The following is a 27,008-nucleotide window of genomic DNA, read 5'->3' on the forward strand; positions in this document are numbered from 1 at the left end:
GAACTCTATCTATATAACGTCGAACCTACATTGCCTACAATGCTAATATCTGGTTGATGTTAGCCAAACAGCTTGCGATATCAAATATTTATCTCGTGATGACTAATATTAGCTATCGCTAACTAGGTAAAAATTAACGAATAAATTCGTTTTCCACCTGATTTAACAACTTTTCTGAACAGATTACTTCCACATCATTGATATTTTTCAAAAACATTTATTAAATATTAAACCATAAACACACATAAGGGACATATTCGCAAGTTTATAATCAGTCAGCCAGCACGATCAACTCGCCAGAAAATCTTCACAACACACGCAATGACATTCATGTCAACTCCCTCCATAGTGCTAGCTGTTGTTCGCTGCTCCCTGCGTAGTACCCTGCGGTCTGGAGTCTCCCTTAAAATGGCAGCATTCCTTCTGCAGTCCACTTCGTAGGGCATTACAGGGTGACTGGAAGGCACCTTATATCAGAACTCACGGAAGGTCTCTCGTCCAATCAAATTACTTGGTTGGTAAAACTAGTTTATACTATTTGTTCTTTTAGGACTCACCTTGGAAATCAGTTCAACTTTTTTCATTGAAATTTTTAATTCAGCTTTTTCAATTGGAACAGATCAGTTTAAGGCATACTCTCTGATTTATTTTACATTAAACAAGTGAATTTTCATTGGCATGATTATTGCCATGCTACACTGGCAACAGTACCTTATAACATTTTACCTCTTCATCACTGTGTATTGACCCCGATTATGTTTATCTAACTGAGAATATGAGGGAGGAAGGCTTCTTTGAACTCGCACTCTCTCAACCCCGTGCGTGTGTGTGTGCATGCTCATTTTGGAGACAGTTGTGTGATGTATAAATAATGTGGCCCTGTAGGCAGGGATCACTCAGCCACTGGATTAGCGAGAGGAAAAGAAACACAAGATGTGTGTGACCGTACCTCCCCTGGGTTCCGCCACCCAGTCCCTCTCTGCCATCAAAGACTACAAGAAGCAAGATGAAAAAGCTGGAAACCCAGAGAGGGGGGTTGGTTCAGGGGGCGGGGGCTGGGTAAAGGCAAAAGTGGCACAAAGCGATTCCAGCCAGCGCCATTTTAGAGGCTGACTTGCAGAGTTGCAGGTCTTTGTGTCTGAAGAGAATTTATATCTGCACAGCAGAGAGGTGTACGAATACAAGGATGCACAAGTTGGCATGGAAAACAAATACTACAGTTATCAGTGTGTGCTTCATGGGCACATGGGTGCACCCTGCATCCCCCACGCATAACATCCAGCCACTGTAGAGCCCAAATGGAGTGAGTGCGTGGGAGGGCTGAAGTGATTCCGCAGCATGTGTGGGCCCTGTGCTTCTCTCCCTACACAAACACACGGCAGAGGTTGATAAAAATGAGTTAACCTCATTTGCGCTCATGTCTACATTAGTGGAGAACATCAAGATGGAGCTGTGGTGTATGACATCAAATGCACGTACAGACACATATAGGTATGATTTCAGGAGAGAGACTTACAGAGAGCTTGTTGTGACATGCTGCAATAGTGCTGCAAGAATAAGAGTTTCTTCTCCCTAAGGCTTATTCATTCAGTGTGACATTAACGGTGCAGACCTAGCCTAGTGTCAACTGTATGGATTTTGTGTTGCATGCTGTAAGTATGGTTTTTCTGGTGGACTTGCCATGTAAATGTTAACCTATTGGCTGAAATAGAAAAGAGGAAACCTTTCCTTCTTCAGTGACTCTGATTAATATTTCTTGTAGGCAAAAAGTGGATCAGGTCATTTTCTCTTGGGCAGTTATAGATGCTATTATTCTGAGCTTGTGGATATCATTGTTACATTGTTACATTTCACACAGGTGAAAAAGTAACTGTTATTTTTCAATGTGAACAATGTACACAGGTTTATATATTTTATGGCTTCAGAAAAATTAAAATGTGCCACAAATGTGATGAAAATAGAGATTACTTGTTACATTCTTTGAATAATATCAGCTCATTGCATGCATCTCTTCTCCTTAAACTTGTCATGGTTGCCCCTCTTCTGGCATCGCATTCATCATGGCGGCGGTTTTACTTGTGCTCTGTGTTTTGGTTTCGTTTCTAGCCACATGCTTTCTGTTTTGTTTCTGTGGTCCACCCTTAGCTACACCCACCTCCTGTGTCCTGCTTTTTTACCCATTCCTTGTGTAATCTGCCCCAGATGTCTCCAGTTAGTATTCTGTGTATTTACTGTATTTATTGGCAGCAGTCGTTGATCTGGCGTAATGTAGAGTTAGGGTTGGGTGAGGGTTAGGTTAGGGTTAGGGTTAGGGTTAGAGGTTAGGGGTTAGGGTTAGGGTTAGGGTTGGGTGAGGGTTAGGTTAGAGTTAGGGTTAGGGTTAGGGTTAGGGTTAGGGTTAAGCACTTCTTTTGTTTTACCTTCTGTGATGGCCGCCATAGTAACAGGACTGTTCATGAGGACATTGCTTGGGCAAGGTCTTCTAACGCATCACATAGTCTCCAATCCCACCTATACCCATTCATCCAGCCAGCCCAGCCAGCAGGTACTTCCTCCCTCCGCGCTGCCCATTGTCCCAGCTGCCCTGCACACTTTAGCTCCAGCCTCCTGTTTCATGCTCTCCAGAGGGAACTGCCTCTAGCTCACCATGTTCCCTGATCTGCTGCACCATGCCCATGGGGTGCTGCCTCTGCCATGCCCAGGACACATGCCACTGCGCATGTGAACCTGCCATGCCCTGCAACGCTCCCACAATGTGCACATCTCCCACCCACCAACACCCCAAGGCCCCCTCCTCTTGCCAGCCTTTCTGTCTGCCCGTGTTCTACTTTCTCACTTTTTTGTGCCCTGTATCAGTGTCCATTCCTTTTCCCATAGTTCCCCTTGGTATGCATGTCTCTGTCTGTCCCTGTGCCTGACAATCTTTGTCCCTGTTCCTAGATCTGTTTTCCTACAGTTCCTCACCTATTTTTGTCATTTTACGTCATGTTCAGTCCCTGACAGGTACTTCAGGACAGGTACTTCCTGTCCTGTTTTCCTCTTGTTTACCCCCCAGGTCTCATTCCTGTCATGTGTGCCTTGGCTCTTCTTCCTGCTTCTGGCCCAGTCTCAGTCTGTGTTTAGTGTTTTCTGTTGGATGGGGGGGAGGGGTATTGTGATACTCTGGCGCTGATGTGCTGGAGAAAAATCACCTTGAGGTTCAACAGACTTACCAAACAGAGAATGTGAACATTATCAGCATATGAGTCATCAGACTTGTCATGAATCTATAGATAACTGTGCCATGAACCTAAAAAGAGATACAGTTAAAAAATACATCATACAGCAGTTTTAAGTATACCAGTGGTAAACCAGCATGAGAAGTATCAAATTTTATCTTTAAATGGCATGTTGAAGACAGTGCACTGACAGCCCCAGCACTATGAGATGTACCTCAGTGATCGTGCTGGTATGTGCAGACCCATGTGGCCTGAATGAACACGGATTATCCTCATCAAGGCCTTGTTGACGCAGCGGTCTGAGCTAAACATTAGACCCCACCGTACAGCCTCATTGTCAGAGTAACCAGTGAATAGTAAAGGTCTCAGTAGAATGGGCATGAATTAATTTTAACTTCCTGTTTTAGCACAAAAACAGTCTTTGGTCTTTTTGTTTGTTCTGTTTCAGCACCACGGACAGGTAACTGCTCCATATGTTGGGCACGTGAGGGCAGAAATGTTAATTTCTGCTTCATTTTCTCATTGAATGAGTTCCTTGAGATGATGAGGCATGTTCTCAGCACTCTTGGAGATATTAACAGTACTTGCCAGACAAAGCACTGTGATTCAGTATTTCAACAAGTCATTTTAAAAACAACCTTCTTTTCTAGCCAGCAGATGATGAGAAATAAGGGTCTGAGCACAACTGATGCCTCAAAAGCTCTACTCTTTTAGGTGTTCTCCTACCCACAGACTGACTTCTCACGCAGTAGAGATCAGCCCCTTGGTTTGTTGCCAGTACGGACCATGGCTGCATTGTCTCGCGAAGTGGCCTTTCCTTGCTCTGCACTCACCGTGCATAACAAGAGCTTTTTCACAGCGGGTGAGCGCAAGACACGGAGAGCGTGACACAAGCTCGTGCTGTGCCGTGACTAGACTTTAGCTCGCCGTGATTGGTCAGAATATTATGCCCAGCCCTGGCTAATGGGCGGTGGTTCTAGTTACTTCCATTTGTATTTGGTGACGCTAAAGTAATAAAGTTTCGTATTTTCATTATTCAGTGTGAAATCTTTGTGAGTTTGAGAATTTGGGGTAATATGAGTTAAAGTTTAAAGGAGAACCGGAGGCTGGTTTTTGTTTTTGTTCTTCTTCCTCTTCTTTCAATGCCCCTTTATAAAAAATAGAGTTGCGCATAAAACAAAAAAAACTGCTCACCAGCAGTTATGATACAGTAACTGAAAACAGCTTTAGACCTGCTGAAAGCAACATAGCAAGAGGGCATCAGCAACTTTTATTAGAGGCGGGCGGGGGTGAGCGAGTATGCTGTGAGCCACACTGCGGAGTTCCAGCAAGGGAAGAGATGACTCGGTAGTGGTAGAGCGGATACCGAAAATCCAAAGCACTTGGGAACACGAGACATCGACAGCGCCTGCTTGGTTAACCTCGACGACTACATCCGACTTGTTCCACGAAGCTGTATACTGGACTTCGTGGTTCTTGTGCGGTTTTTGGGGCAGCAGCCCTTTGGACTGTTATCATGCAGACTACACGCTCAGTTGAAAGTCGTGCCCTGTGCGCCGTGCTATGGATGGGTATTCTGTGGAGAGTAATCTTGACACAAGGTAATGTTCCTCTCAGCCTGTATTAAAATGACGGTCCACTGTTCGAGCCTCTGAGGAGATGCCCTTGACTTTGAGTCACGTTCTTGTAGCTATTGTGCCACGCGCATAGCCTTCCTTACCATGGTGACTTCGGAAACTTTGATTTCACTATTTGCTTCCAATTGAATTATTCTGCGACAAAATTATTTTGTTTTAGGATGTTTTCCGTGCAAGTTCTGTGCGTAAATCTATACGGTGGACCCGACATGTGGAATTCATATAAGCTAGCGCACAGATTTTTATAGGTGTCGTATGCGAATTTCTGTCAATGTCTGATGTTTTGAACAGTTAAGATTTGAGATGTGCTACTTCTGGTGTTTCAGGGAGAACGGGGGGACCTAGATAATGTTGAAAAACCAGTATGTGGGGCTGTTTTGTTCTGCTGCATGATAACGCGTATCAACAAAAGAAAACACTGCGGGAGATGTTGTCTGCGTGCCTGTGTACAAGTGAATATGTATAAATCAGCTTCCCCATATAACGGCGCGCTACTGAGTCAAACAAGGGCAGTTTTTGTGCGGTCGTCGGTAGTTAATCTTGATCAAATCGGAGGTTTAATTTTATGGCATAGACTACACGTCGGGGTTGAAAGGGAAAGAGCAGCGTTCCTTTCCTTTCAATAAAAACGTGACTGAGGAATTGTTGAAGCTGTAGCAACAGTGCCAGTAGACATTACAGTGTTTTTAGATCATTCTATGTGGCTATTTACATCACCAATAAATTATTCAGGCAAAATCATATGAATGTGTGTTATTCATACAGACAACGCAAGACACGTGTGAGTCCGCTTAATATGGTACATAGGCCTAGTGTTAGATTATTCATAAATGCATCGGCTACACTGATAAAGTGGCATAAATACAAGAAACGCATATGTGCCCAACTCTGCATCAGATCCTTAATTTAACCGTCACTCGATTTTCAATGTAAAGCAGTAGTTGTATCGCGGAAGTCATATTTCAGTAAGAAAATATTACGGACTTGTAGTGGATAACTGACCTAACCATTTGCTCCAGTTTATGAAGACAGAGTAATATATGCAGTACAAGTGGAAGATATAAGAATGTCACGATAAATTAATTGATTAGACTGGCACAGGACAATTGGGAAATGAAACGAAAACCGAAAATATGTGAGATTTAACAGCCGCCACACTGACTAGGCAAACGGTGGGATAGCACGTGGGCCAGCAGCGTCGCCTGAGATAACGTCTCATTCTACAAGCGTCTCACATGCAGTTTGCTTTGCAGCAGCGCGGGCAGCAACGCATGTCTGATTCCTTGATCCTGGTGTGCGGACGAGCGCGCACCTGTTGGTGGAGTAATGTCTCTAACAACACACAGAACATGAAGGCCCAGTTTCAGAACCAAGCGTCTGATTGTTTTGTTTTGTGATTTTTTTTCTTTCTTTGAAGCCAAAATATGTGTAAAAACGACTGTCAATCGTCACGACATCTGTGCTAAATCTAGTTAAATTGTATATTTCTGCTCCATCTCTTGTGATAGACAATTCGGCACTCGGAAAATCAGCTAGAATTGCTCCTCTCATCACATCACTTCTCAGCAGCATCCTGAGATGCCACTGTGTCTGATACCCTGGGCTAAATCAGAAGAGAGAGGCTGAGGGTATGTAGGCAAGGGAATGTCTGGAAAGAAAATAGACTGATTGGAAACCAGGAAAAAACAGATAGGAAAAAACAAGCAAGATGGCAATACAGATTTTTAAGAGATTTAGGACAAACATTGTGTTGTTTTGAGGAACAGGCACGTGAGATTGGCTGCATGTAATACAGGTGTGAGGGGGGCTTGGTCATTAGGTAAGAACTAAGGGGCTGAAATAGGTGTGTTGCTTGTGGTTCCTACTCCTTGTTCTTAACATAAAAGGAAAACAAACATTAACTCATTAAATCCTTCGAGAGCATGCATGTTCAGTATATAGGAGCATACTTTAATCCTCCTAATGTGTTGCTGGACTAGTGACATAGCGACTTTTAGAACAACCAGTGCATAAATGAACCCTAAGCTGCCAGCCAGAACACACAGGTTTGACTTCCATTTTATCCAACATCACAACCAAGGTCACAACGTTTATAACGTTGATGTGAACGTGAATGTTTATAACATTCAACACTGGAACGTCTCACAGGTCAAGGATTGCGTTCAATCCTTGTTATGGCCCCCACAGTGGGTTGGCAGGTCCCACATTTAGAACGTCTTGGAAAATTCTCTCTGTTGTGTTCTCATCAAACATGCACAGCTTGGGTTTGAAGCCCTGAGGCTTCCCAAAAGTGAAAGGGCTCTGAGATGTCTTCCGCCCTGCCCATGGGGCACTTCTGCAATCCAGGACCCCCCTTTGACTCCAATTCTCTATCCCTTTAGCCTAGCTCTTGATCCTTGGAACAGTTCCCTTAGTCACCACGGATGGGTGAGAATGTCTTGTGTATCTGCATTCTGGTCTTACAATGTCAAGAGAAAACGAGGGAATAAAGAGAATGCATCATGATGGCTGATTTTTAAATGATAAAATATATTATTAAAGCTGCCAGAAGTGCAAAAATGAACTAATGACTGAAAGTTAAAGAGGTTAAATGAATTTGATTTTTTTTTTAAATATGCCTTTGACAGCTCAGCCTTATTATGACACTGTGTTAACACACTGTGCTGTGTCAGGTTCGGCATCCCCAGGTCAGCTACAAGAATGGGCTAATTCCAGATCTCCAGGCAACTGTCAAAATTCTTAAAATTCCCATCTGCCATTATAAAACGGCATTACTTATTGTTAAGGTATTTTCTGGCACAAACAGGAATGGCAAAGATGAGGCAAAGCTCAATATCACAATTTAAAGGGAAAAAAAAGAAGTCTGACAATGGATTTGATGGGCATCGTCTCAGCAGGCGCCACGTCCTGCGTGATCCCAGTAGCCTGTCACATTTAGCATGGTAGCTGGAACTTTGAATACTGGATCTTAGCTTACAAAGCTCAGATCAGCATCTGTATAACTGAAATCAAATTCAGTTTTAATCAGTGATGACATACTGATGAATTTGCCCCTCCACTTACCTTGATAGGAAGCCTCATGGACAAAATCCTTTTTTATTTAAAGTGAAGCATTGTCATTGTTACTGCACACATGCATCAACTCTACCAAGTGAGAAGCTCACTTAGTGATGAGGACAGAACGACTCGTGACAGGTTGAGTCAAAGAAAAGTGAAACTGCATTTCATATTACTGGCAGTTTGAGGAATTATAGCAGGGCCGTATGAAAGTGTATAATATAGATAATAGTAGTGAACTCTCTCTCTCGCACAAGAGATTTCAATTCAATGCATTCTAGAAGATCTGTACCACACAGTTATGTCATGGAGGTTTATTCTAATATGACAGTGTCAGCTCAGGCAGATGGAATGGATTGGTGAAAATCATGCACCATCTGTCTAGCACATGACACTTTGATTTCATCCGGAGCATTTAACATGCTTAATATTTCAATTTCCCTTTGCTTCAAAGCAGGGGCCAAGAGTTTGCACCCCGTGATTCTTCCCAATTCATTGCCTTCCTTTGAGAAACCCACCGACACCCATTGATGTGTCCTCTGTTTGCAGATATACCAAAGTGCCACATGTCCTATGACAAACATAAATCAGTTCAAGGCTTGTTGGTAGCATCCTGATCTCAGAGGGAGAGTGTCAGTTGTAACACTGGCACGCAGCTCATCAGCCAAATGGCATTTCATTTACATCTTTTGACTGGGTTACTAAGCACTAGGGCTTAGTGTCGGTGGACATTCTAGGACATCTTCATCTCAAAATAACAAAGAGTATTTTTAGAGAATATTTAAGCTTGACTAAATGTTTCTTGTGGTGACTTTTAAGTCCTTATTCTACCCTCTTGTGTTTCATTAATGTGAAGAATTCCACAAAATTGTGATACTGCACACAAAAACACAGTAGGCTACTGAACCTGAGGAATATTTCACAAAGGAAAAAAATAATTTACAACAAAGAAATCTTTAAGAGTGTACAGTGATAGATTTTATAGCTGAATGAATGAGATGATGACATTGAGGTCATAAAAAGAAAGCTATGAGGGGTCTGAACAGGCCTGACGGGGGGATCTGTGCCGCTTCTGGCTGTGCTCACATGCAAGTCCTGCTGAGAAGCTGAATGAATGATTGGCGTAGTGTGGAGGCTCCTTGGCACGTCTGCCCATGGCAAGCTCAGTTCTCTGATGTGGGCAGCAGTCATTGAAACACTGCTCACACATCTCCCTACTTCATATCCACGTAAGGAGGTGAGCACAGAAGACAGCATGGGGTGGGGGGGAGGGCAGAACGCCCCACTCTTAGACGCCCTACTGCCGCGTTCTGCTGCGGTTATGAAAGCACTGTGTGATTATGGCATCACCAAGACAATAAGATTTGTCTTGTGCTAAAGATGTTGAAGTGTTTGTGTGCTCAGTGTGCCCAGAGAAACTGTATAAAGATTTCAAGGTTGTTCAGTAACGTTATATGGACTTCAGAGTTGTGCAAAACTATTAATAAATCAAAAAGTAAATGTTTTAAAGGCTGCATTAATTGTGAATGGTGCGTACTTTGAAAATGGGTTGTCATGGCAATACGAATATCAACACCGGGAGTCTTTCCAGAGAGGGAGAGAGAGCTCAGATCATCTATCTCAGTGCCGATCTACTTGATCCTCTTGTTCATGTAAGTTAAACGAACCCTGGAGAGGAAAGAATCACAAGGATATTACCTTTTGATCTGTCACTGCTTTTTGTTCAGAGCACAAGTGGTTAATGAGGTGTTCTCAGTGTTACTGAATCACGGATGGCGTTATTCATTGTATGTCACCTTAGGGAACGACGTAATCACAAAAACGACATTCAGAGAGGGGAGGCTGGGGTCAGCGAGGAGATGAAAGGCAGACGGGTGCCCAGCTGTCGGAGCAGGCTGCTTACACCTGCGAGGCTGGAGAGAGGAGCCTGGGCGAGGAGCTGGCAGTCCATGCCATCTGCTTCGCCCGGCTACCCACAGCAGTGCCATCCTCAAGAGTTCAGCTGCAGCCAGCCAGCCAGAGCCATGAGCTCTGCCCAAAAAGTGCACACTCCCACCAGGCACTGGGGGTTTTCACCCATATAACACAGGAAATTACAAGTCGCAAATTTGTGTATATTTTTAATTATTTAATAAAAATACTGAAACCTTTCCGCTTGTAGACTTAAGGCTTCCATGTCCAAGTCTGTTATTTGGTCGCTTGGTGTGTTTAAAGTCATAAACCTGCTTTCCACCCTAGTTTAGTGGGCTGGAGATTTTCACTGTAACCCCAATTACTGGCTTACATTGATTGGTCCTGAGAGGCAGTGGAAGCCATTGAAAGGCTTTGCCATCTGTCTCATTGGACCAAGATTGGCACATCTCATTTTGCACACCCACATGCACTTAAACCACTGCAGTCACCAACAGACTTGACTACACATACCTACTGAACGCACGTCACAACTGAGCTGTGCTTCGAACATATTACTGACGCCGTTGATTTCGTCCCCGGTCAGGAGAACAAGGCCAAAAAGCATCGATCCAGCGATGACAACACGAGAGCACTTTGGCTGAAGATGATTTGTGCTGAGGCTCGTACTGTGGGAATTGATGGTTCTATTTTAGAGCAGTGGGAGCATGGTCCTTCAGATGACATGGTGCGGACATGCTGCCTGAGTGGCACGGCATCGACCGCACAGCGCGCCTGTCTGTGCTGCCCTCATTAGCCCTCACTGGAAATCATTAAACATGCTCATGTGCTTTCTCTCTCTCTCTTTCTCTCTCTCTCTTTCTACATCTATTGCCCCTGGTGTGCTGGGTTTCTCTACAGCGATAAGCGCCATGGTTGCCGGTGTGCTCGCATCACACACGCTCATCTGATGAGGTAGATGCAGGAATTAGCAGTCCTGCGCAGGACTCCTCAGCGAGGTGATCTCAGTCACAGAGAGGTACTAATGAAAAAGTAGGGTCACATGGAAAGCGTACATGTAATTGTCATGGAGAGATGTTATTGTAGGATGGGGGAGAATGCAGTGACCTCTGCAGAATGTGTGTGTGTGTGTGTCAGCTTGATCACACTGAGGCAACACGTGTTATTTGAGTGGATATGAGATATGTGGAATGAGATATCTTGTTTTCCACAGTAGTGAGTAGTTTTAGTTTTAAGCACCCAGGTGGAAATGGGAAGCCACTCAGTCGCAAACAGCACAACATGTCAACGAATCTCTTGTAGATTACCTGTAGTAGACCTGTTTACATTTAAAACAAATACCTCTGCCATCTTTATCTCTTATGAAGTTGTTGCTGTATTTCTCTTTCAAAGTGACACTATGGAAAAGAGTTAATTTTATGTAGAATGTTTTAGTAATTACTGCAGATGGCCTTGCAGGTCGGAATTTGCACTGTTTGTGACTGTTGTCTCCAGAAAGGAGGCAGGTCCTCCCCTGAGCTTATAAAACCACATTATTAAGCAAAGTGTATGAATATTCAGTTCACACAACCATTAACTGTAGAGTGTGTTCAGAATTACACAGTGCAATTCTTAATCTACTGTCACACACTCACACATCTCAACACGCTGGCACCCAAAACACACATTCCATCCACACACACCTCACTGACACCTTTAATGAGTCAGCACCCAGTCATGGTGCTAAACTGTGATAATGGAATGCTGTGACAAGAAGAGACTGTGTGGAGCACAGAGGTTGTGCCAGAGGGAAAAAAAAATACCGTTTCTTTAACAAGCCAGTCAAATGAAGCCATTTATTTCATTTAAAGAAATGCTGGTTTTTAAGACGTTAAATACGTGCCCATTTTGTGTCAATTTGTGTAAATTGGCTGGCATCTATTCAAGAGCAAAGCAACTCTCCCAAAATAAATAAATTAATACAAATATTAAATTAAAAAATGGCCTGTTACAGCGATCCAATTCCCACCCTGTGCCAATAGGTCCGTGACGGAGAGCCCGGACAGCTGTTAAGCATGGGGACGCACGTGGCACAGTCTTGGGGGGCATTCCGCTGCAGATTTGTTAGTTCCCTTCTGTCAGCGTCATATAACGAAAGAAATCTCCCTCTGCACGTGGGGTTGAATGTGGAATGATTCTGCTGAAAATAACTACTTTTGCATTTCAGGGAACATATAGAAGAACAGAGTTTAATAGACTTTATAGGACCAGGACATCTGCTGTCTGTATGCTTTTGTAGCCCCTTAACAAGGGATATTTGCAGTTGGTTCAACATCTCCAACACCCCCGTTTTATGGGTGTAGGCTGTGTTTACGATCTATTCTTCTCCTGTTTTCGTAGCCCTTAAACTGAATGGATTCCACGTGTCATTCCTGCAGATTTGTGACTAACACAGATGATGTTGGGATTAGGTTTTGCATCGATTCGGGTACTGATATATATATTTTTGTATTACCTTCTCCTATGTTGGCCATTTACCGAAAGCGACTGCTTCGCCTCTGCAGAGGGGAAGACGGTCTGAGTCATAATCCAACAGCGGGGGAGCAGGAGCGGAGAGAAACACAACCATGAGACGAGAACAAGGGCACAGAACAGCACACGGTTGCGTTGAAAAAGGTTTAACACAATGACAGGCCGAGGATTCATTCTTCAGTCGGCGCATGGCTGGGTAGCGGGTGTGCAGGACTGCAGGTGTGAGCCTGTGCAGATTGGGGCTTTGAGCTGGATGCTGCAGGCCTTCATTACCTCCTGCTTTTGGATGAGTGCTCGCTCTTCCTGCTGTTCTCAGGGCTGACTCAGCCATGCAAATGGGTCTTCTTGACAAGAGCAATTTCAAATGAGATAGAATAGTTTGTTCGTCTTTCCACATAGAGGAGGATATTAGTCGCCATAATGATTTTTATGACTCCAGTTATTGAGGTTTTGTCAGTAGAGTCAGGACCCGGGCAGGAATTCCACCAGTCTTCCTCCCCTCGCGCGTTATTTGGATAGCACTCCCATGGCCATCGTTGGGTGGCTGTCTTGCTCTACTCTCCTCTGGGATGCTGAAAGGTGTGAATAATGACTCAAATCTTAAGTAGCCACAACCTACCCAGTGCGAGAAGCAAGTGGAGTGTCAAATCAGATTGCATTCAGTTTTTCTGACCCACTTGCTAAAAATAAGTAAGAACAAGAGTGTGAAACAGGCAGTCGGATGGAGGGGAATGCTGAGGGGAAGGACCGGAGAGCAAACGCGCTGCGGATGGCTGTGCACATGTCTGTAGGCAAGCACATGGCAGAAAACAGGCACATTCTGTTTCCAACTAAGACTTCTCAGTGTTGTGACAGAATATAATGAGCCAGGCCTTAAAATAAGAACATGAGTGCTTTATTTTTGTTACATTTTTTACATTTTTGCTTTTGTATAAGCAACTAATCTCACAATTTAAAGTGATTAATTATAATGGTTAGCTTGGAGGAACAGTACCAGAACAGCTATATGATTTAGTCGCTTTAGGACAGAGAATGTGACCTTTTGTTGTACTTTTTATGAAACATCAATAAAAAACAAAGGGATGTATCTTCTTTTTAATGAATAGGGTTATTTAATTTTTATTTTGTTTATTAAGTTTACATGATTAGAGCAATTGCACTGAGCTGCAAAAAACACAATTTCTTGGAACCTCCTTAAAATGAATTCTACTTAATTTTTAAAGTACTGTCTTTCAATAACAATGTATGATGGTAATGTATAGTACAATAATAGAATATGCAGTTGTTATTACTAAGACACAACACCCCACATAATCACTTCAATACAACAGGCTCAGTTCTTACTGGTTCACCTCATATCTAGATACTAAAAGCTGTCACCAGACAGTCTTTCCCATCTGAGACCAACTGCGTCTTTTTTTTGAGAGTATTTAATTGATGAGTCTCTTACTTTCTCACCTTGAGTTATGATAATGATTAATCTTAAATAGCTAATATGGCAGAGAAGTTCTCGTTTGACTATTGTAAGTGCTATTGTGCTGTTTGTGTATGTGTTCATATATATATATATATATATATATATATATATATATATATATATATATATATATATATATATATATATATATATATATACAAACACACACACACACACACACACACACACCACACACACACACACACACACAGACTATCTATATTTCTATCTATATATCATTGTAATCAACGGTGGTTTCTGTTATATAATTCTGCTCTTATATTTTTTCCCTTTCCTGCAGTGCAGAAAGAACAGGCATGTCTAATAACACTGATCTAGTTCAGTACAGCTGCTGTGGCATTCTCCCCTTCCTTCCTCTTTACAGCTGTGATCTCTAGTCATGTAAGGAAGATTATTCCTACTTCATTCACTTCTTATCAGCCAAAAAATGAGCTGTTTAGATGTTGTGTAGCAGCTGGCTGTGGGCTGGCATGCAGGAAACCTAGTATGGAATATTAGCATGCGTGGGAACCCGTGTCCATCTTTTTTCCCGCGACATGCTCAATTTGTGCTTCAATCCCTTCCTTCCATAAAAGAGTGTAGGCCTGAATTAGAGAGATGCAGCAAGAGAAAGGACGCAGTAATAAGGAGCTTTTCGTGGAGAGCTGGACACCCTTTGGACGCCCCCTCCCTCACCAGCTCCTGTCGGCTTAGCTTCTTTGAGCATGTGAACCAAACTGCGCTGCCACACTGTTTGCTGAACTGCATTTCAAAAATAAGATAATTCTGCGATTTACCTGATGTTATTATAAGGCTGGTGAGGACACAACAGTGAGGATGTAGTCTGTCTTTGGTGTCATTTCAAACAACCATATACATGTCATGCTATCATCAACCTCCTCACCTCTCTCTTCTAGATGAAGCTCCAACTCCTCCCCCCACCTCCCCTCCTGTGGTCCAGGGTGCAGCTCCGCAGGAAGGCACCAGTGAGGCTGTCTCCATGGGACAGGAGCTCTTGGAGTCTGTCTTGGCCCATAAGGACCAGCTGCTGGCTCAGAAGGGCATGGAGCTGCCCACGGCGCTGCCTGCTGACCTGCTCCCTATGCTGGGGAAGAGCCTGGGGTCCAGACCCCCAGCCGGAGCTCTGTCTCCAGAACAGCAGCACCTCCTGAGGAAGATACTGCCTGCACATGGTGGGGCTCCCCACATGACCCAGCCCCTAGCTGCTCTTACTGGTCTTATTGAGGTGCCCAAAGCCACAGCGATGCATGGCTCAGTCAGACTTGCCACATTGCCTCAGGAGGCTGACAGTGGTGCGCTCTCTGCCGGGACTGTGGTCACCACGGCTACGGCCACAGGACGTGAGCCAGGTGCTCTCCCCTCAGGTAGGCAAACCTTCAGAGCAGCTTCTAATCAGGATGAATTTTCAGTCAAGCTGACATTATTAGAACTTGTACGTTAGCTGTAGTACATAAATGAAAGCTTTTGAATGTGCTGGATGTTGCGTGGGCCTATCTAGCATTATTGCTGGACAGAAAGTATGAGACACAAACAAGACTTGTTGCATAAATAATCACAGTGAGGGAAACTGAATTAGACATTTTCAAGCTTGTTTAATATCTTTAGTCTCTTTACATCTCTTACAGCTCTTCATCCTTTTCTTAGACCAGTCCTCCATATTCTCACCACACATTTGATTAAAACCATAATTTTCTACTGGGCTTTCCTTAAATTCCTTAAATAAACCAGGCCATTTTGTTTGAATGTTGAACACTGAATGGCCTCTATCTTCTCTCAGCTGTGTCGAGATGCTTGGTGAGCTTCTCAGACCCCGAGGGCTACATCGATTCAGCAGCTGATCCTCCTCTCCCAGACGGCACGTTCCTGCGCTGCTCATACACAGTGAGCGTGTACATGGGCTACGGCGTGGAACTGCAGGTATGCAAAAGCACATTTCCGGATTGTTTCTGCTTTTTCTTCCGATGTGGTCTTTTCATACCTTATGCTGTAAGTTTCTGGTTTTACACCATTAAATTCAAATGTTCTGAATGTTCCTTTATCACTATCAAGTTTGTTCTTTGTCTCAATTTTAGAAATTGTAATTGAATAAGCACGATTTAATTACACATAATCAATTTTATTTCTCTCAAATTTATTATAGGGATTTCAACCAAAATATCATATCCTGTAACAGTATGCAGTTCTACATCACAGTGATTCATTATGGCCCACTGGGAAATTCAGTGAGAACAGTGAGGTTGGATTCCAGCAAGCTTTTGCTTTCTGATCGATCAGATTTCCCCAATGGACCACAGAGATCTTGACTACAGGTGTTGCAACTAGTGAAACCCACAATAACAGGTTGAAGGTGACCTCCACTGGTCATTGAAGGTACTGCGTGCTGTGACGCACAGCAGTGTAGAGCTGCTGCCACACAAACAGATGTTAGTGAGAGGCGCTAACCTGCCGCCTGCCAACCTGCTTTAATCCCATGTCTTTCTCACGGCAACAAAATCTCCAATTATCTCTCTAATCCGGAGCCCCAGTGGGGAGAACCCTGCTTATGCCATTAATGATCACGGCGGTTAATCTACTGTGCACCAAGATAGTGAAACTGGATCACTAAAAAAAATTATATTTGCTCACCAAAGAATGGTGTGTGAGTTAATATTAGTATTGTCAACCACTTTATTAATTTCCATGATGTCTGTAATACAGATCATATAGGTATTTATTAAGTACAGAAAATTCCTTTGTTTTCTTCATCATTGTAGGTCAAAAGTGTTAATTTGTCTGAAGGTGAGGAGTTGTCGATCAGAGGGGTTGATGAGGGCGGGGATCTACTGGTGCTGGCTAATCACACACTGCTGGTGGAGGGGCAGGTGATTCGCAGCCCAAGCAACACCATCTCGGTCTTCTACCGCTCCTCACCTGAGGGTGGTGTAGGCACATTCCAGCTTCATTACCAGGGTGAGTCCATAGTACGTAGAGATGTTCCACATAGTGTTTCAGAACGTAGAGAAGTTCCAGAGTGGTTCAGTACATAGAGAAGTTCCACAAAGTTGTTCAGTATGTAGAGAAGTTCCACAGAGTGGTTCAGTACATAGAGAAGTTCCAGAGTGGTTCATTATGTAGAGAAGTTCCACATAGTTGTTTAGCAAGTAGAGAAGCTGCACAGAGTTGTAGAGAAGTTCCATAGAGTTGTTCAGTATGTAGAAAAGTTCCACAAAGTTGTTCAGTACATAGAGAAGTTCCACAGAGTGGTTCAGTACATAGAAAAGTTCCAAAGAGTGGTTCAGTACATAGAGAAGTTCCAGAGTGGTTCAGTACATAGAGAAGTTTCACAAAGTTGTTAAAGTTACATTGTGTCTGAACTTTTAATTGCATCATTTCCCAGTTGGTTAATTTGGTTAATTATCTGTCTGATAGGATCTGTTGTGTCCATTAGCTGTGCAGTGTACTCTTAGATTCACTCATGAGGATAATTTCCAAGGACCACTGAGGTCTTTCTTATAGTGTCATTTACACCGGTTTGTTTTAAACAGTGGCTTACAAGAGAGACTTCTCATCCAAATTAATCTTGTTGTGCTCATCAGGGTCCCATAAGATTTTCTGTAATTACATTAGAAGATGCATATAGATATGGGTATTGGTTGTTATTTATTATTATTATATTATATTATTAATGATTATCTTTCTTTTCTTCAGTGTTCCGTCTGAGCTGTGCCTTGCCCCGCCGGCCTCACTTTGGTGAAGTGTCTGTACTGGATCTGCACCCAGGAGGCACTGCACATTTCTCCTGCCACATGGGCTACCATCTGCAGGGGGCATCCACACTCACTTGCCTCAACGCTTCCCTGCCCATCTGGAGCCAGCAGGAGCCCAGCTGCAGAGGTGAGGGTCAGGACAGGCCTCGACCAGTACACTGGACGAAACAAAAGTCAGTGCAACCCTCTGGATTACAGGTTTTTATAAACGAGACCCAACCGTTTCCCTCTCCAGCTCTGTGTGGAGGTATGGTGAAGAATGCCACCGTAGGCAGAGTGCTGTCTCCTTCACCTCATCCAGGGCCCAACAACACCCTGGACCGCAGCTGCTCCTGGTCCTTGGAGGCCCCCAACAGACAGAGACTACATCTTCACCTGGAGAGGATGGTCCTGGGCCACACAGACAGGTCAGTGCCAGTGTGTCTGCCTGGGCTTGTTTTTCTGCTCGTGTCTCTGCTGTAGATTCAAACTCTGCATCTCTGCTCTGTTCAGGCTGGTTTTGTGGAGTGGCCTCGATGCTGGCTCTGTCGTCCTGTTCGACTCTGCTCGAGGGGGTCCAATCCCTTTTGAGGGAGTCATCAGTGAAGGTCCAGCAGTCAGGGTGCAGTTCATAACGGACCAGCCGAACCAACACAACACTGGGTTCAGCATCCGCTACGAGGGTACGCTTCCCAAGTCACACATACCCCGTTACGGTAAATGGGGACCAGTAAAACCAGTAAAACCATAAATGATAGTAGAATCCCAATCACTCAGCTTCCACTCTCCCAACCCACCTGTACAGCTTTTGAGAAGGGCCACTGTTATGAGCCCTACATTCAGAACGGAAACTTCAGCACCACAGATACATCCTACAGCGTGGGCACCATGGTGCAGTTTAGTTGTGACGCGGGTCACTCGCTGGAACAGGGTCCTCCAGTCATCGAGTGCATCAACACACGAGACCCCTACTGGAACGACACCGAACCCCTGTGTAAAGGTATTCAGCATGCAGCGCGCCGTGTCTGCAGCAAATGTGAATGTTGAATCCAAGTGATAAATCTAGCACTTACTCCCATGAAACTAATTACCAATTATTTTCCCATTTGCTCTGCATGTAAGATTAGCTGTTCATTTTCTGAATATTTATCATCTCATCCCACAAGCAAATCATCTTCAGTCTTTTCAGCATTATTCTTTAAATATCATGCTTTACACACACACACATATATATATTTACTTTTTTGCCAATAGTAAGTAGATCGTTACAAAGGACGGAGTAACTAAATGTCTTGTTTTATATGGTAGTGAAGATATTGATATTGAATAAAGATTTGGATGGGAGGCAAAGGAGAGATAGTTGCAGATTAATCATTACTGGGCTAATGGAAGCAAATGGAATTATCATAATTATCTCAGGCTCTGGGTAGTGACCTCAGTTAGCCTCATTATACACAGCACAGTGAGCCATTACTTAGGCTTAATCAAGGAAACCAAATTGCAGTCTAGAGTCTCACAAGAAAACCCAACTGAAGAATTAAGAGCATGAGCCATTCACTAGTAAAGGGCTTGAAGTGGAACTGGATGTATTCTGTCTTTGACAAGTCTGTTGTCATTGGATTAATGACAATCAGTAAAACTCATATGTCTGAAGAGACAGACTGTTCCAAACTAGTGGAAATACAAAGCTACTCAGAGAGACATTTTTTAATGTTTTTTTGCCCCACCAAGAGCTGGGTGAATTGCCAGAAAAAGATGATAATTGAGACAGTAGCAGTGTAGAAGTGATGAGTGGTGTGTTTAGTGAGCATGCTCAGTAGTGCTGGTGCCGTGTCTGCACAGCACTCTGTGGTGGAGACCTCACTGGGCCAAGCGGCGTGGTCCTGTCCCCGAACTGGCCCGAGTGGTACGGCGAGGGCGAAGACTGCACCTGGCGGATCCACGTCGGCGAAGACAAGCGCGTCCTTCTGGATGTGCAGCTGTGAGTTTCTGCTCTCTCCTCTCACCAGTTCTAAGCCCAGCATGCTGCCTGGCTCAACACTGTGATTACTGATGTTTTCGAGTTTTGGCATAAGATACTGGGAGTTACTGACCCGCCTGTTCACACCTTGCGTTCTGGCTCTCTTTATCCAGGCTGAATCTTAGTGACAGTGACATGCTGACCATTCTGGACGGGGAGGAGGTGACCACACGCATCCTGGGCCAGTATGTGGGGGGCATCAGCCCGTTCAAGCTGTCCTCATCCACGCCGGACCTCACCATCACGTTCCATTCTGACCCAGCTGGCTTGGTGTTTGGCAAAGGGGAGGGCTTCGTCATCAACTACATGGGTAAGAGGATCGTGATTAAATGGCTGTGGAAGAGAACTGTGCTCATGAGAGAGGCAAGCAGCACTCACCATCACTGTCTTATTCAGGGGAAGGTTGTAGGCTTTTAGGGAGACCCTTAATAGCTACTTTTGTCGGTACTTTAAATTAAGTATTGAGCTTTTGAATCATGACATTTTTTGCATACAGTTTTATCCAGAGTAACTTACATAGAAGTATCAGTACGACAGTCTGTGTGTTCCTTAGCAATCGAACCCATGACTAATACACATAAATCCTTCTTATTTTCAGTGGCACAACATGAATTAAAAGTATTTGGCACCAGACTAGAACACACAAGAAAGTCACGTCAGAATCACTGTTATTTGCTGTGAAGTGTTTTGGACCCCTCACAGTTCCCCAGCTGGGCTGTCTCCCATTTCATTTCACCGTTCTTTCTCTGTCTATTTCTTATCTTCTACTGTCTGCATCCTCTCATCTCTGCCCTCATTCTCTCACATTGGATTTTTGTCCCACTCTCATGGGACATGGAAGCTCGAGTGTCTTCATGCAGGTATCCAAGCACAGAACTGCTGTGAATGGCTTATGCTAGCCACTCCCTCTCATACACAGACCCAGTCAGTTTAATTTTCCTCATCAGAAAGTACAGAGACCTTTGGCTACCGGTTTCCACTGTATCTAGACAACAAAGCCAATTTAAATGACATTAGTACTAATCCTGTATCCTAGAAGAGCAAAATGTAAGTTAAAACCTGTAATAGCTATAACTCTGTCTGTCATTTTTAGAATCGAATGAAATGAAATGAAATGAAAAATTCATTTATTGCTGTTTGGTGGGGAAATGCTGGTTTGCCCTTGAGGTTTGCCTGATGGGTCTAACTTTTACTGAGTTTTTGCTTTTAATTTTAAATCATATCTGAAATTTGAATGCACATCACAGTCATGCCTTACAGTGCAAAGTAGTTTGTGCTTCTCTGGCTTTTCACCATGCAGATCTATGCATACTTCCTCTTTCAGTGGTCCATCCAAGCACTAGAATTTGTTACTAGTCCAGTCCTAAGGATCCATTTCCTCTGGATTCAGAGGTCTCCCGAAACGATTCCTGCCCGGACCTGCCAGAGATCCAGAACGGCTGGAAGACCACCTCCCACACGGCACTGGTGCGGGGTGCTCGGATCACCTACCAGTGTGACCCGGGTTATGACCTGGTGGGGAAAGAGACCCTGACGTGTCAGCTGGACCTGATCTGGAGCAACCAGCCCCCCTTCTGTGAGAAAAGTGAGTCCAGAGGAGCAGAGAAATAGATTAAATCCACAAGTAATTAGACAGTGATGCCATTTCTATGGTTTTACCTCTGTGATACAGCACACTGGTTTTAACATGAAAGAAGGACTAGTGGCATGAATTGCAGAAAAGTGGGTCAGGGACAGGTGATGTCTGTGAGTCTGAGACAGGTGATGTCTATGAGTCAGGGACAGGTGATGCCTGTGGGTCAGGGAGAGGTGATGTCTGTGGGTCTGAGACAGGTGAGGTCTTTGGGTCAGGGACAGGTGATATCTATGGGTCAGGGACAGGTGATGTCTAAGTCAGGGACAGGTGTTGTCTGTGGGTCAGGGACAGGTGATGTTTGTGGTTCAGGGACAGGTGATGTTTGTGGGTCTGAGACAGGTGATGTCTATGGGTCAGGGACAGGTAATGTCTGGGTCTGAGACAGGTGATGTCTATGGGTCAGGGACAGGTGTTGTCTGAGTCAGGGACAGGTGTTGTCTGTGGTTCAGGGACAGGTGATGTCTATGGGTCAGGGACAGGTGATGTCTGAGTCAGGGACAGGTGTTGTCTGTGGGTTAGGGACAGGTGATGTCTATGGGTCAGGGACAGGTGATGTCTATGGGTCACAGTCAGGTGATGTCTGTGTCAGAGACAGGTGATGTCTATGGGTCAGGGAGAGGTGTTGTCTGTGGATCAGGGACAGATGATATCTATGGGTCACAGTCAGGTGATGTCTGTGGGTCAGGGACAGGTGATGTCTGAGTCAGGGACAGGTGTTGTCTGTGGGTCAGGGACAGGTGATGTCTGTGGGTTTGAGACAGGTGATGTCTATGGGTCAGGGACAGGTGTTGTCTGTGGATCAGGGACAGGTGATGTCTATGGGTCACAGTCAGGTGATGTCTGTGTGTAAGGGACAGGTGTTGTCTGTGGATCAGGGACAGGTGATGTCTATGGGTCACAGTCAGGTGATGTCTGTGGGTCAGAGACAGGTGCTGTCTATGGGTCAGGGACAGGTGATGTCTATGGGTCAGGGACAGGTGATGTCTGAGTCAGGGACAGGTGTTGTCTGTGGGTTAGGGACAGGTGATGTCTATGGGTCAGGGACAGGTGATGTCTATGGGTCACAGTCAGGTGATGTCTGTGTCAGAGACAGGTGATGTCTATGGGTCAGGGAGAGGTGTTGTCTGTGGATCAGGGACAGATGATATCTATGGGTCACAGTCAGGTGATGTCTGTGGGTCAGGGACAGGTGATGTCTGAGTCAGGGACAGGTGTTGTCTGTGGGTCAGGGACAGGTGATGTCTGTGGGTTTGAGACAGGTGATGTCTATGGGTCAGGGACAGGTGTTGTCTGTGGATCAGGGACAGGTGATGTCTATGGGTCACAGTCAGGTGATGTCTGTGTGTAAGGGACAGGTGTTGTCTGTGGATCAGGGACAGGTGATGTCTATGGGTCACAGTCAGGTGATGTCTGTGGGTCAGAGACAGGTGCTGTCTATGGGTCAGGGACAGGTGATGTCTGAGTCAGGGACAGGTGATGTCTGTGGGTCAGGGACAGGTTATGTCTATGGGTCAGGGACAGGTGATGTCTGTGGGTCTGAGACAGGTGATGTCTATGGGTCAGGGACAGGTGTTGTCTGTGGATCAGGGACAGGTGATGTCTATGGGTCACAGTCAGGTGATGTCTGTATGTAAGGGACAGGTGATGTCTGTGGGTCTGAGACAGGTTATGTCTGTGGGTCAGGGACAGGTGATGTCTATGGGTCAGGGACAGGTAATGTCTGTGAGTCACAGTCAGGTGATGTCTGTGAGTCACAGTCAGGTGATGTCAGTCAAGGCCTAACACATCACCAGAACTGTTTTAATATACTACACCTCAAGAGACATGAAACAGACTTTGAAGACACATTGACATTCATTGTGTATATTCAGACTGAACTTAGCTGGTGGAAGTCATTACAGGAATAGCAGCACTGCTGAGCCTGTTCTGAGCCTGTTCCTTTCTAGGTCTGGAGCGGTCCATGGTGATGCAGGAGACAGAGGGAACATATTAAAAAACCTGTGAAACAGAAAGAAAAGACATTATTAAATCAAGCTAGTTGGTGATGGAATGTATTTAGGAAAATAGTCATGATGATGATGAAGATGATGATTGTATATGCTATTGTAATTATTGTACTGGCCACACGTTTAAAGGAGGAAGGGAAGCAAAAGAAGGGAAATCCTTTTCTGAATGTGGAGAGGTGTGTGTGTACAGCTCAGGCTGCAGCAGTCTAAGTGAATGACCTCTCTATATTGATTGTGGGGTCAAATGAGCCGTGGTAATATAGCCACTGGTTTTAATGATTCTTTCCTCATGAATGTAAATAACTTGAAATATCCATAAATTCAGGAGCACTAGAATTCTGGAGAGCTGAGTTAACAAAGCATAGTGAATCCCAACCTTTGGGACCATTCATTCATCTAACTCACAGTCAGGGGATGTCTGTGGATCACAGTCGGGTGATGTTTGTGAGTTATAGTCAGGTGATGTTTGTGGGTCACAGTTGGGTTTTGTCTGTGATTCACGGGTTATATCTGTGAGTTACAATCAGGTGATGTCTTTGGGTCACAGAATACAAGCAGGGATTTGCAACCAAATAATAAACGTAATAGTTTTATTCAAAAACTCTGCTAATCTGTCTATATATTTCAGGTTTCATTAGATGTGTAAAAAAGGCAGTGATCCCTATATGGATCATCTAAAATAGTTGTAAATATCTTCAAATTAAATATGATCTTATGCACTTTAAATTTATAGAGATTGTTTCATTTCAAATCCAATGTGTTGCAGTACAGAAAAAAAAAAAGACTTATGTCCTGTTCATCTTTCCATGATCTTGTGCATAAGGGTGGTTAATTGAATAGTTCTCTAAAAAACCTTTTCCACAATACACATGTTCCCATAATTGGGAAACTGTTTCAGTAATGTTGGTAAATAAATGGATTATACATCAGTATTTCTTAACTCAGCTCAACATTTCTCAAGTAATGTGCACATTACACACTCTTGTTTTGTTTGTTTTACCTCAGCTAATTCTCAATAATCATCACATTAGATAATAAGAAAAAGATTAGTTGGAGGAACTCAGGAGCTAATAGGACCCCTAGATTTGGGAAGTGAGCTCTAGTGAAGGTTGCGCCAGTTAAGTCCTGCTTGTCTCTTTCCTGGTAGTTATGTACTGTACGGACCCGGGCCATGTTGAGCACTCTGTACGGACGCTCTCTGACCCCAAACTGCTGGTGGGAACCACCATTCAGTACAGCTGCAACCTCGGTTACATCCTGCAGGGTGGCGCCACCTTGACCTGCTACGGCCGAGAGCCTGGGACCCCAGTGTGGACCTCTCGCCTGCCACGCTGTGTCTGTGAGCTTTGGAAACAGATTTCTTAATTTGAACTTGGACTTGGGTCATTTTAATTTTTACTGTTTCTTTAAATCATTTTTCCTTAACCTGTCTCTTAACACTGCTGGCAATATCTCCTGTATTAATGCCACATTTTTATTCTTATTCTTATTCTCTGGCTGCATCATTCTCACCCTCAACCCCAGCGGAGGAAGCGGTGTCCTGCGAGAATCCTGGTCTCCCAGACAACGGCTATCAGATCCTGTCTAAGAGGCTGTATTTGCCGGGAGAATCCCTGACCTTCATGTGCTACCAGGGCTATGAGCTCATTGGAGAGATCGCCATCAAGTGCATCCTGGGAAATCCCTCATTTTGGAGTGGCCCACTGCCCCTATGTAGAGGTAAGGTCGATCCTTCGCAGTATTCCAGAATATAAACAGCATTATTGTACTGTACTATTGATTTCTCTTTTTTGTTGTCCTTTTATCCAAATTTAGCCAATCATGAGTGCTCTGGTAACCATGCTTTAGAAGGCAAGTTCCATTATTGTCTCATTCCAGTTGAGCATTCCACCAGCCGCAGTGTTCATATGAGTCTATTTTTAACATTAGCTTCAGCTCAGAAGGCATGTGTTTATTTAATTATTTAATTAGGTCCTTTGGTCTTTTCTAATGTTGGATTTCTGTCTGTCTTTTCCTAATGTGTTGTGTTCTTCTAGTGGCGGAGGCTACAGCAGAGACGTCTCTGGATGGAGGAAGCTTGACTCTGGCCATATTCATATTAGTATTACTGCTGTCTGTCTTGCTGGGAGGGGCCTACATCTATATCACGAGGTCAGTATATATTTTTAATATATATATATATATATATATATATATATATATATATATATATATATATATATATATATATATATATATATATATATATATATATATATATATATGTGTGTGTGTGTGTGTGTGTGTGTGTGTGTGTGTGTGTGTCTGTTGGTCTTGCCATATGAGAAATGAAACCACACATGTGACCTTAGGAAACCAAAAGTTTGTCTCTACAGGTTGAATGTATATACTTTGCCTGGAGCACTGTTAACCAAAGAATCAATACTGTTCCAATCTGCTGTCCTGATCTAGGTGTCGGTATCACTCCAACCTGCGCCTACCTCTCATGTACCCGCACCCATACAGCCAGATCACCGTGGAGACTGAGTTTGACAACCCCCTATATGAGACAGGAGGGGTGAGTAGAGTAAAGAACCACATTTAATGCCAAATTAAAAATTATTTTAAAGGAAAATGAAATGCTGACATAGCTGACATTAACTGAAAGTTATGGACAATAAATTAGCATGAACCCATTTACTTATTCTTATACAAAAAGCAGATGCTCTTATATCCCTTTGTAGAAGCCATTGTCCTTCTGAATACTTGTGGAGAGTTTTCTATTCCTATATTTGAAAGTGAGACATTTTTGTTTTGTTTGTATTTGGCAGGACACGAGAGAGTATGAGGTGTCAATATGAGGAGAGCTGATGCTGAGAAGGATCTCTCTGGAAGCCTTGAGAGGACGTGATGTAAATAGCTCCTGACACTTCCACTGCTGCACCACCTCCCCAACCTCCCAAATCTGAAGGATGCAATGCAGGCAGCCAAATCAGGGATATGAGAGCAAGAGAGGGCCAGAGAGAGAGTGAGAGTGAAACAAAGAGAGAAAGAAAGAGTGAGACAAAGATAGAGAGATGAGATAAGGAAAGGAGGTTGTTAGAGGAAGGCTGTGTGTAGCAGGGGTTGGAGAGGAGGTCAATCAAGTGACTGTGGTTTTAACATGTGATTTGAACATTATGCACTTATGGTAGGAGGTTCTTGGTCAACATGTGAAAGGGTGCACTTGCACACATGCCTGCATGTGTGCACTTGTGCACATGTGCATGCATGTGTGTGTGTGTACTGGAACAGAATAAAATATTTATGGTTTCAGGCGTGAGCAAGAGAAGACTTGTGGTAAGGCACATTGTCAGCAAGCCTCACTAAGCCAGTGTAATGAAGATCGCTGCACTGGAGGAACTGCTGTTCAGTTTCACCCCACGAGGCATGTGGACATTGTGTGTCTGTGTGTCTGTGTGCCCTGACTTCCTGCCTGCTGTCATTTCTAAGGCTTTCTACTCAGTTTGTAGTGCAGGTTTTAAGGTAGTATATTTCTCATGCAAGTGAAGTCATACAACAGTGAAGACCAGAAGATGTATTTATTTTGATGTATATGTTATAAGGTTTTCTGATGATTAATGTAAATTTGCTTTTGGAATTAAGATAATTTCCCTAAAGAAGTGTTGAAACCATGAAAATAAAACAATGGTAGAGTGTTTCATAACAAACGTGTGGAGATTCTTGTTTCTGTGAAGTAAATCATAGTTATGAGACTATAGTTGTTTATTCATTCCCTACTAAACATTACGGGTGGTTCTATCTGGATTT

The 27,008-nt window shown here is 43.8% G+C and overlaps 1 protein-coding gene across 1 annotated transcript; it reads left to right on the forward strand.

The window, feature by feature from the left end:
• The first annotated feature begins 4,210 nt into the window (after positions 1–4,210).
• On the forward strand, positions 4,211–26,908 carry sez6l (seizure related 6 homolog (mouse)-like). Its single transcript, XM_027020687.3, has 17 exons — positions 4,211–4,819; positions 14,729–15,196; positions 15,610–15,749; positions 16,586–16,781; positions 17,520–17,705; positions 17,814–17,985; positions 18,071–18,240; positions 18,363–18,557; positions 19,400–19,538; positions 19,691–19,887; positions 20,968–21,162; positions 24,367–24,558; positions 24,744–24,938; positions 25,035–25,070; positions 25,256–25,370; positions 25,671–25,776; positions 26,030–26,908. The coding sequence occupies exons 1-17, from the start codon at positions 4,735–4,737 to the stop codon at positions 26,057–26,059; spliced, it is 2,817 nt and encodes a 938-aa protein (XP_026876488.3). The 5' UTR covers positions 4,211–4,734; the 3' UTR covers positions 26,060–26,908.
• Positions 26,909–27,008: the final 100 nt, after the last annotated feature.

Source organism: Electrophorus electricus, chromosome 19, assembly GCF_041902795.1.
Source record: "Electrophorus electricus isolate QZ-2024a chromosome 19, ASM4190279v1, whole genome shotgun sequence".
Classification (NCBI taxonomy): domain Eukaryota; kingdom Metazoa; phylum Chordata; class Actinopteri; order Gymnotiformes; family Gymnotidae; genus Electrophorus; species Electrophorus electricus.